Source organism: Phyllobates terribilis, unplaced genomic scaffold, assembly GCF_046119375.1.
Source record: "Phyllobates terribilis strain yellow unplaced genomic scaffold, ASM4611937v1 Scaffold_1__5_contigs__length_1240528914, whole genome shotgun sequence".
NCBI classification, from domain to species: Eukaryota; Metazoa; Chordata; class Amphibia; order Anura; family Dendrobatidae; genus Phyllobates; species Phyllobates terribilis.
In genome coordinates, this window is record NW_027362761.1 from 321,981,286 (window position 1) to 321,993,393 (window position 12,108).

Here is a 12,108-nt window from a genome sequence, read left to right on the forward strand (position 1 = left end):
GATGACTTACCCTAAGGTTGGTTTCACACATCTGGATATTTCCGGTACCGGAAAAACCGGTACCGGAGATATCCGTGTCCCCGTGTGTGTCACACGTGTGGCAACAGTGTGTCGCATCAGGATCACACGGACGGCGCCTGGGAATCAGTGTACAGTTAGCGCTGCTCCCAAGCGCCGGTGCTGAACGCTACCCTCATCATGGTTCCCTGTCAGTGCTGTGATCAGAACCAGCAGGGATCATGATGAGGGTAGTGGTAGTCTGATCCCGTAGTGTCCCCCATCTGTAAAAATAAGATTAAAATAATAAAATCCATATACACACCTCTCCTAGGTGTCCCCTGCTGTAATCCATGCAAACGCTGCTGCAGAGGAGCCGGGGAGAATGAGCTGCTCTGGAGCTGCAGCTCAGGAGCGGTGTCCTGTCACTCACTGAGCGCAGCTCCGGAGCACATGGACACACGGTCCGTGAAAACACACTGAGATATGCACAGACCCATTAATTTGAATGGGTCTGCGTGCGTCAGTGTCTCCGGTACGTGTGGAAACTGTCACCACTCTTACCAGAGACACTGACGTATGAAAGAGCCCAAAGGATAAATCAATGTTAAAGTAGCAGACAACCTCTTTAAGGAAAAAGTCATTCAGAGTCCAATTTTCAATTGTCTACAGTAAGCTAGAAATTCCATTTAGTGATGTTTTTACCTAGAATTGCTAACACCTTTTTTTAATCTGCACTAGCTCTTGTAAATAATGCACACAGAGAAAGTCAAATTTACAAGACAACCTGAATAGCACTACCTACAAAACACAGCCCCATAAAGCACAAGTCCCGAGTCCTAGACTAGGACTGTACTGCTATAGCCTGTGAAAGTGTTTCCCAGGCAAATGTAACCAATTATGTTAATGGAAAATAATATAAATGACTATCAAATATCACAGTTCATATTAACATTTCATGATCTACTGATGCAAAATTATTTCTGACAGCAATAATTTCTGAAAAATGTCTTTTTGAAACAAAAATTGCCCATACATTTATCAAAATATCTATAGGCACATATTCATTACCCTTCACGCCTTGGAGAAAGCAGAGCAGACATAACTACACTGAAGTGGAAACAGAATTCTTTGCTGATATGGGGAAAACACTAGATTTTCACAGGCAATCACTTTTCGGGCCTATTTTTCCAGTGACCTATACATGAGTTCCCTTCCTGCTCTCACTGTCTGACTGCGCTTCCTTGATTGTACAGCTGGAACAGATATCCATCATCATCGCAAGAGAGGAAATAGAGCACATTAATAAAACCGCTGAGCTACATTTGTATCGTACAACCCTGCAAACATATAGTGAGAAGTACTCACTGTGACTGTAAGAGGAAGCGGAAAGTGCCCACAGACAGCAGCCCAGAAGTCTGTCACCTATTGCCCATAATAACAAATATCGGTTTAAAGGGAATCTGTCACCAAGTTTTTGCTTCCTCATCTAAGAGCACCATAATGTAGGAAATGAGACCCAGATTCCAGCGATGTACCACCTAGTTAACTGGGTGCAGTAGTTGTGACACAATCAGTTTTTTGATGTAGCAGAGCTCTGAAAGTTAACCCCGCCCACACCCCTGATTAGCAGCTTTTTGTCAATATACAATGTACACATAAATGTGCTAATCAGTGCTGGGGGTGGGGTTGGACCACTTGGCATATGGGAGCTAGTCTGGCAATGATAATCTCCTGCTGATAAAACACTCATTGTATTTAAACAACAGCACAAAGCCGAATAAGTAACACATCAGTGAAATCTGTTTCTTAGCTCCTACCTGATGCTGCTCTCAGAGTACATAGCAAAAAGTTCCCGAAAGATGCCGAATAAAAAACACATGACATCAATTTAATGAATACAATTAAAGTCTATGGGTGATAACTGCAGTAAAAAAAACAAGCCCCACACAATAATTCGAACAGGGTACACCGCAGAGCGATAGTCTGCAGTGTATAGGACCGTATATTGCTCTAGTACATTTATCTATATCAGATTATTAGAATGTATCTTTACTTCTTTTGTAAATAAAACAAAAATACATGTTAATGTTTTAAATATGTTCTGGCTATATGTCAATTATTCTCTACAAGGATTAGGTCAGCATGAAAAAGGAAGAAATGCAAGACATAGTTATGTGCTCTTGTGCCTCCCAATATGCTTCATCAGCCTACATAACTATGTGTGAGGAGGAAAACATTAACATCATCATGTAGAAATTCTCTCTGAATATGCAGCATAATTACATGAAACATTCATTTGCGCTTGTGTCAATTTTTTGCAATGATTTTCAAAACCGTAAAATCGGCATAAAAAATGTGACAAAAGTCAGTGTAGATAGCCCCTCCTGATCTGTCTTATTTCTTATTATCCAGATAATATCCAGATGAGGAAGACCTCATTAAGTGTTAATGATGTGTGTGCTAATGTGACTGTAGAAAGATCCCTAAATATGTTTTTGTGCAATGCTTGAAGTTTTCTTGCTAGTTCTCAACATTTGTGATACTCTTTAAATGAATCAGAAAGGAAGGCAACTTCAATGAGTTTGGCGAGTTGTTCTGCATTTCTGCACCTATTAAGTAAATTCAGTTACTTGTGTTTTTTCTCAGCTGCGGTTTTTGTCTCTTGTTGGTATGTTAAGTTTTAAATTAAGCCACTTTGTTCTTGATACTTCTTGAAATTTGGTATCAAAACACACACCGCAAGTCAGTTTGCAAAGCATGAAAAAAAGCCAAGTAGGCATGAGATTTCTATAAGCCCCATGTAATGTAATGAGCTGCGCTTTCTGTGTAACAAAAATGTACGTCAAAAACTCACCAAGAAATCATATTGGGAACTTGGCCAAAGATAGCTATGTACAAGGATACGCCCACCCATAGACTTGCCAGTATTGTGCAGTCAACACACAAGACATCATGGGGATATCAAGACTGGCATTCCACACGGGTTCCTCTCTACACAGTCACCTTTCACCTGATCACACAGCCTGCCCATAACTCTCTAAATGGAAGTAAAGGAGTCATAAATCAAAGTCTAGACTTTTGGTTTCTATGGTACATGTGGCTGCTGTAAAGCATCTCTCTGAATGCTGTTAACAGAGCAGCGCAGCAGTTTAAGCAAAAGGGCTGCCACCATAATAACATAGAGAAATAGAAAAGATTAGAAAAATACAAATATGCCTTCATTTAAATTTGAATTAGTAGATTAAAATTGTAGGCAATCCAGTACTTTTAAGAATAGCATTAGAAGACGTGTATCCCTTTTTTGCTGTTCTAGATTCATCTGTTGGCAGTAACTTCCGATACGGGCGCTGCTTTATTATAAGATCTGGCCTGAGCTGAATCAAGCGCTGTATCCGGAGCATCCCAGCTCTACACTGCGGGCTGGGGATCCCCTCGTGGATTGGGTGAGCAGCTGTGAATTTGATGCAGTCACAGATTATTGTTGCAGTAGAAGGGACAGCCATCTGTGCCCTCTTCACAGCGTGCCGCTGTTCCTTTCCTCAAGACCCTACAGCCCTGCACTAACCCCCTCTATCACAGAACTGACACAAATAATTCACCATCTTGACAGCACTGGGCCACAATGTGTTGATTTCAAGTTTGCAGGATCTACTCATTAGACGCAGAAAGTACACGTACGTTTGTTTGCGCGCAGGCAAATGGCTTGCACGACTCCCTTGTACCAAGGACGACAAAACAAACCAGTTACAGTTTCTATGGAAAACCCATTATCTTTCATCAATAATGTAGGCGCCATATGCTTGTGATCAGACAATGATATAACACTCTGAAATGAAGAAAAGATGAAAACAGAAACACAAGAAAACCACTAGCAATAAACAGCATTCTTTTCCTCTGACAAGCCTTATACAGTACGTCAAGTATGCAATGAGCACATGGGGAGAACAGACATGTTTACACACAACCGAGTGCAAATACTGGCATCAACGTCTACAAAGACAACAGAAAGGATATTGCATCACGTGAATGAGCTGCTAATATCATTCACGAGGCATCACAAATGAAACACAAGCAGTCCCTATGAACCAGGACATGCCTTCTACTCAGCTCCAGCCCTGGTTGAGTGGGGAGGGGGAAGAGTAGCTGTTTAATAGATTTAAAGGGAACATGTCACATCCAGAAACACTTCTTATATGCAGAGTGTCTGCCCGCACTCGGCGGCGTGTCTGCCCGCACTCGGCGGCGTGTCTGCCCGCACTCGGCGGCGTGTCTGCCCGCACTCGGCGGCGTGTCTGCGCAGAGCAGGCTGTCAAAATGTCAGGGAATTGTTACAGCTGCAATCACTGTGCAGTGAGTGGTGACCAACATTCCTTCACCGACCACTGACTGGAGCAAGCAGATGCATGGAGAATAAGGCTATGTGGCCACGTAGCGTTTCTGCGGTGTTTTTACAGCCGCGAAAACGCTTGTAAAACCGTCTGTCATGCAAAGCAATGTGAATTTGGATGTGCTGTGCACATGATGCGCTAATTTGCATTGCGTTGCAAAACGCAGCATGACCATTTCTACCGCGATTACGCTGCAAATTCGCGGCCATTGAGGAACATTGATACGCAGCAAACCCGCAGGTATATGTGGATTTGCTGCATTTCAATTAAATTCAATGGCCGCGAATTTGCAGCGTAATCGCGGTGCGTGTGGTACCCGGGATGAAGAGGAGACTACAACTCCTCTTCATCCTGGCTACCACGCGGTGAAAAAAAGAAATAAAGTTAAAAATAAACAAAACCTGTATATTCACCTCTCCGGGGGCCCCCGGTCTGCTCCCGGCCACGTCCTCTCTCCTTGGCGTCCCGCAGTGTACTGTCAGGACCTGCAGTGACGTCATTTAGTCACCTGATGGTCACGCGACCGCTACGTCGGCGGTCAGGTGATGGTCGCATGACCATCAGCTGACTAAATGACGTCACTGCAGGTCCTGACGGTACACTGCGGGACGGCAAGGAGAGAGAGGACGCGGCCGGGAGCAGACTGGAGGAGACCGGAGAGGTGAGTATACAGGGTTTTTTTTTTTTTTTTTTTTTACTATAGGTGCTGCATTTAAAGCATCTAAGTTGTTCACACATTATAAATCCATGCTGGTTGCATGGATTTATATTGTGTGACCAACTTGTCAAGCACTTTTCCAAGTGATGCTCAAAATCGCTTGAAAAAACGCATGCGAAAACGCATGTAAAACGCAGAAAAAATGCTTCTCTCTGACAGAAAAAATGCGTGTAAATCTGCATGCGTTTTTTTCTGCCAGAGAGAGGCAAAAACACTCTGCATCAAATCTGCTACGTGGGCACATAGCCTAAGGCTTAGTGCCCACGATGCAGAAATGAATCAGAAATTTTCCTGAGCATTTCTGCATCTCCTTGGCAGAAAAACACATGCGTTTTTTACATGCGTTTTTGACGCGTATTTGCATGCGTTTTTCCAATGCATTGTATAGGCAAATACGCATGCAGAAACGCACAAGAATTGGTCATGTCCGTATTTTTTCTGCGAGTAAAATCTGCGCAGAAAAAATACGGACCATGTGCACAGAACTTGCAGAATGTCATAGGAAGTCATGGGATAAGGTATGCAATGCTTTTCTGGAGAGTTTACGCGCTGCAAATACGCACCAAAAACGCATCATGGGCACACAGCCTAAAACTTAATTTTCTCCCTAAAGCCACTTCTCCAGTAAGCTGGCCAAATAAGAGTTAAACACTACTAACTGCAAATTACCCCTATATCTGCAGAAAAATAGCACTTCTGGATGTGACAGTTTCCCTTTAATTACACTCACTAAAATACCAATTGTATGTTCATAGTTTCTTTGTGGGTTTTTTTCTTGCAGAAACACCATGTGCAGTATAGGCTTACTTTCCCACTAATACCAATAGGTAGCCTATTCAAAGGGACATCCAATAGTTACATCACATTACACAAGACTCCGGATGGTTGGCAGGTGATTCCAGCAAGGTTCAAATATCAAATAGGAGGCCTAAGCAGGGAGGTTAGTCTTTAAACCACATTGGTGTCATCCAAGAATTACAGGGTACATAATTGTAGTCCTTAACTGCACCACCAAAGGCCTGCCATAAGAAATCCGTAAGCAAGTAAGTATTGCGGTAGCCCACTGTATAGGAAAGTGCAGTCTGCTGGGGAGAAAATGAAAAAGATATACTGACGTACACCATCCCAAGGAAACTTTTCTTATGTCCTGAGGGTGATCGGAGCCCTATGAATAAGTAGTGCACATAGAGCCTAAGGGCTTGTTCACAAGCAGTGTTTTTTCTGCGCATTTTTCAGGGGTAAAAAATTCAGCATTTTACAGTATCAACAAAGTGAATGAGATTTTTGAAATTCATGCACGTACTGCTATTTTTTCCTTGTACATTTTAACCATCAATGTGTTTTTCCAGATCTGCAGCATGTTAATTCTTTTAGATTTTTTCACACATTCAAATGAATGGTAAAAAAAAAACTGCACACATTTTAAGCAGCATCTTTCCTGCAGACCCTCTTGGTAGAAAAACGCTGCATAACTTACATGCAATTTTAATGCGTTTCTAGGTCCATTTTCTTCCCCATTTATTTGAATGGGTTAAAATGCAACAAAAACACTGAAAAAAATGGACATGCTGCAGATTTAAAAAACAAAACAAACGCATTGATGGTTAAAATCTACAAGCAAAAAATATGGAACATGAGATTTCAGAAAGGTCATTTACTTTGCTGGTACTGTAAACTGTGGCATTTTTAACCTTGAAAAACACATGGGAAAAAAAGAAAAAGGAGAAGAAAAAAAAAAAAAAAAGTGTGAACAAGACCCAAGTCATTAAAAACCCAGTGTAACGCAGACATACAATTACTGTAAAACATTCTATGAAAAAACTGTAAATGAGAAACACAAATTTTTCTGGAAAAAAACTATTTCAATTATAACTTTGCAGCAGTGTATAAATGAATATGTCACTCCCAAAGCACATGTGATAGAAGGCTTTAACAGAAATACCTGATTAAATATCTTCAGAGGGAATTTCTTCTTATCTCGCTCTTTTCCTCTCTCCATCTCCCTCTCGGAGCTACCCACATCGTGGTTGTGCCCATTCTCACTCGGCTCTGCACAAATATATTTCCCTGACTCTCTGGATTTCTTAGCTGGATGACTTTCCCATTTCTCTTTTCTTTCGGGTGGTTTCAAGGACAGGTCTTTCTGAAATGGAAAGAAAAGAATATCTGTGAGCAAAATAAATAAATCTAGCAATAACTCACACACAAAACTGTCATGATAATATAATTACTAACAAATGTGATCTTTAGCTAAAAATCAACAAATGGTATATTCAACATGTCTCACGGAGAAACCCTGCTACCAAGCCTCCGGTACACAACAAAATATCAATCAGCAGACACAAGGTAGGAAAAATAATATAGACTAGTAAAGCTGCAATTGTCTCTAACGTTCTTTGCGCCATCACCCCTTCTGGTACGCATATTGGCAGGCATTGTTGTCAGCTTCTATGGTTATGCCTCTCGCATTACTGGGAAACACACAGATTCTTTCATCTGAGAGCAGATCATGACATTAAACCATACAGTCAACTGATCAGCGTGGTGTTTTGCCACAAATTTCTGCATTTCAGGGTAATCAGGTTAAAAATGTGTTTCACCAGCGGCCAATACTCACTTTGCAACACCAATCTACGGTAAAGCAAAGGGCGTTTCTTTATGGCCATGAGGCATACTAAAGCTTGGTTCTAAAACAGCATAGGATTACGAGCTAGAGAGAGCTCGGGGATACATAGGCCCAGGTACATCAAAGCAATTTTGTCAGAATTTTGGTGTAAACTGCTTTGAAAATGGCCTGTCACAGGTTTTTGGTATCCTGAGAACACCATAACATAGGAGCCAAGACCCTGATTACAGGGATGTGTCACTTAAGGGGTTGTGTTTTGCTGTTTCAATACAACCACCAGTACTTTATCAGCAGGAAATTATCATTAGAGGACAAATGGCCTTGTGCCTCCCACCCTCACCACTAACTAGCAGCTGTCAATAAATATTGTACGCAGAAAGCTGCCAATCAGTGGTATGGGCGGCTTTATACACAGCTCAACATCTGAGCCCTGCTAGATCTGCAGCAGAGAAAACGTCGATTTTATCATAACTGCTGAACCAGTAAACTAAGTGATACATCACTGGAATCAGGGTCTCTGCCCCTACCTCATGCTGCTGTCAGTTTACATAACAAAAATCTGCTGACAGATATGGGAATCATAATCACTTTAATTAGATTTTGCTAACAGGTCATTTAGGTGAACCTTGTTAGAATACATGAAAGCAATAATATAAAGAAAAAAATAACGCAAGTAACAAAACAAGATGAAGTCGTCATTTTCCAGGTGGATATTAAAACCATCAAGAGTAGAAAGCTACAATTCTGGAGACACTGATCAAATTGTATATGCATCACTGAAACAGGAGTTTTTCTACGTGTCCGACAAAGGCAGATGTCTATAATTATCCTCATACATTATTTCACAGTATCCAGAACTTTGAAGAAAAATAATGAGAAGCAATTAGGTGGAGAGGAAAAAAAAATCAAGTACAAGGCTGTCACAAAATGAGCTGGCAGCGATTCTCCAGAGTGACGAGCTCTTATTATAAAGTAACACCAGGCTTCCCCCTCTGACACATCCATCAGGTAATTTCATTACATGCACACAGGCTCCTGAACTCTTGTTTTACCTAAGATTTTTTTTTTTAGTAAGCTTCATTAATCGGCAAATGAAATGCCTTTCTGAAACTAATTGGATTTTTAAGAAGATAATCATATAAGAATCTGCAAACAGGAGCTGGGTTCATGGTGAAAGACTGCGGTCACAAACTGAACACCGTTTTGCTGCACTGTTTGCAGTGTACTGACACCATAAGAGCAGAAAACAAATGTAGTCTTGCCAAAAATCGGATTTTTAAATAATAAAATGACCAAGTAAGATTTTGCCGGAACTGCTGGATATGACGTCACCATTAAGGCCTCATTCAGAAGTCCATGCTTCAAGTATGTGTTCTAGCCGTGATTTTCACAGATACAACACGTTCCTATATATTCTATTATAGTCAATCATTGGCCAGTGTAATACTGTGCGGAGACTAAACGATCAGTGACAATTTGCCTGTAATCAAATCTTTCTGATGGCCTAAAAATGATTAAGTGGTACATCTCCTTATGGAAAACAGGAGGAAAGACAAGGGATCTAAAAAGCCACCAGAGGTAAATTACAGACAGGTCAAATACAGGACTGGCACCCATAATATATTTGGCGCATAGCATGTACTTCACTTTTCTGGTGTAATTTCTAGGCATCTCAAACACTGAAACCTATAGAGACACACATTTTTACCCCTTCTCCTTTTCTCGGCATATTGTACAGAGTTTATGGGATTGCAATTCAGGATATTTAACAGCACGGAGTTGGCACCTTGAACTGGAACCATCTCAGTAGTCTGATTAAAAAAAACAAAACAAAAGGAAAAACATGGAAAAGATCAACTATGAGAAGGTAATACATATTTAAGCTTTTTCCAAAGGAAGGTCCTGCAAGTCATCCATGCAAGACAGAGATAAAGAAACATGTAAGTGGAACACAAAGGAAGCCTAAAAGCAGAACCCTTGTACCGGTGTAAACACAGGACACATCAGTAGCTGGCAGAAGACTAGGAGATGAGAGCCCTGGAATAATAGAGCCTTCAGCTGGGAGCAGAGTCGCTTACAGGTAATCTGCACTTAATCCCTTGGTGTCTGGGAGGTTTTTTTATTTACACTTTTTTTTGAGCGTTCATTTTTTTGACCATAAATCTTCCAAGAACCATGACTTTACTTTATTTTCCCATCAACGTAGCTGTTTTTTGCAACATGATTGGATTTGTAGAATTACACCAATCATTTTACTATATAATGAACTGAGAAATAGGAAAAAAAAAGTCCAAGTGAGGTGAAATAAAAAAAGGCAATTCAAATATGTTTCTTTTATTAGTTTTTTTTTCCTTTTTTTAAGCCATTCATCAAAAATGACAAGGAAACCTGATCAGTACGACAAATGTATAAGGCTTTTATTACATTACTAGATGGTGGCCCGATTCTAACGCATCGAGTATTCTAGCATATGTCTCCCGACCCTCCTTTATAATGCCCCATGCAGGAAGTCACATCCCCCGCATATAATGCCCCATGCAGGAAGTCACATCCCCCGCATATAATGCCCCATGCAGGAAGTCACATCCCCCGTATATAATGCCCCATGCAGGATGTGACCTCTCCCCCCATATAATGCCCCATGCAGGATGTGACCTCTCCCCCCATATAATGCCCCATGCAGGATGTGACCTCTCCCCCCATATAATGCCCCATGTAGGATGTCACCTCTACCCCCCATATAAAGCCCCATGTAGGATGTCACCTCCCCCCCCATATAAAGCCCCATGTAGGATGTCACCTCCCCCCCCATATAAAGCCCCATGCAGGATGTGACCTCTCCCCCCATATAATGCCCCATGTAGGATGTGACCTCTCCCCCCATATAATGCCCCATGCAGGATGTGACCTCCCCCCCATATAATGCCCCATGTAGGATGTCACCTCTCCCCCATATAATGGCCCATGTAGGATGTCACCTCTCCCCCCCATATAATGCCCCATGTAGGATGTCACCTCCCCCCCCCCCATATAATGCCCCATGCAGGAAGTCATATCCCCTTTATATCCATCCCCCCATAGTGCCCCATGCAGGTCCCCTATGGCCCCATCCAAAAAAAAAAAAAAATCCAATACTCACCTCCCTTCTCAGCTGCTTCTCTGGACTCCAGCGTAGCCGGCATGTTGACGCTGTGCACTGTGACCGGTCAGGAGAGAGCACGGTGTAAAGACGTCACCGCGCCCTCTGACCTGAGATGTCACAGAGCATCAGCGGAAGACACAGGAGCTGCTGCGGAGGCACGGGGAGGGGTAAGTATGACGCCGGTGCCGGGGTCCTGATCGAGCGGGGGGAGGGACGGGAGGAGAGGGGAGGGACGGGAGGAGAGGGGAGGGGAGGGGAAAGGAGGGGAGGGGTAAGTATGACGCCGGGTGCCGGGGTCCTGATCGAGCGAGGGGAGGGACGGGAGGAGAGAGGAGAGGAGAGGAGGGGAGGGGTAAGAATGACGCCGGGTGCTGGGGTCCTGATCGAGCGGGGGGAGGGACGGGAGGAGAGGGGAGGGGAGAGAAGAGGAGAGGAGGGGATGGGCGTCACACTTGTCCTCGGGAGATAAGCGGCCGTAGCCGCTGATCTCCCGACGATAGCCGCATGTAGGTCAGCGGCGCCTGCGGTCGGGGGACTTATGCTGCGAGTAGCCGGCTGCATCGCCGCTGACCTCCGTGCCGCACATGAGCCGCTAACGGCCGCCATGTTTTTCAGAAATGCCGCATCGCTGATTGGCCGCGGCTGGACCAATCAGCGACCCGGGATTTCCAGGACAGACAGACGGGATAAGACAATTATATAGTAGATAATAGCTAAAAAAAAATCTGAACTTTCTAAAAGAAAAAAAAAAAAAAGTTTATAACAAAGCTGAGTGAGGTCTTATTGATACTATCAATTCTGGAGTCTTCTTTAAAATAATTTCATAGATCAGATTTTCACAGACACTACAATAGTCACTATGTTTTAGTGTGTGTGTGTGCATGTATGTATATATATATATATTTTTTTTTTATTATATACACACACATACACAGTAACACACACACATACATACACACACACACACAGGTGCATCTCACTAAATTACAATATCAAAAAGTTAATTTATTTCAGTTATTCAATCCAATAAGTGATACTCGTATATTATATAGAGTCATTACAAACAAAGTGATCTATTTCAAGTGTTTATTTCTGCTAATGTTGATGATTATGACTTACAGCCTATGAAAACACAAAAGTCATTAGCAATCAACCACAGTATGCCTCTGACAGTGATTGACAGTGGCATCCAAATAGCAGAGATCGGAGATGGCTCCGGTTGCTGCTGTTACAG

At 42.5% G+C, this 12,108-nt stretch overlaps 1 protein-coding gene across 12 annotated transcripts in view; it reads right to left on the minus strand.

The window, feature by feature from the left end:
* The window catches only part of FBRSL1 (fibrosin like 1), a 596,278-nt gene that overhangs the window by 350,190 nt on the left and 233,980 nt on the right, over positions 1–12,108 (minus strand). For 11 of the 12 annotated variants that reach the window (XM_073675957.1, XM_073675948.1, XM_073675979.1 and 8 more), the window contains exon 3: positions 7,049–7,249. In XM_073675957.1, coding sequence (XP_073532058.1) covers positions 7,049–7,249 — 201 coding nt within the window. Of the gene's footprint in view, positions 1–7,048; positions 7,250–7,341; positions 7,445–12,108 lie in introns of those variants that run through there. The other variant, XM_073676011.1, reaches the window with a different exon arrangement.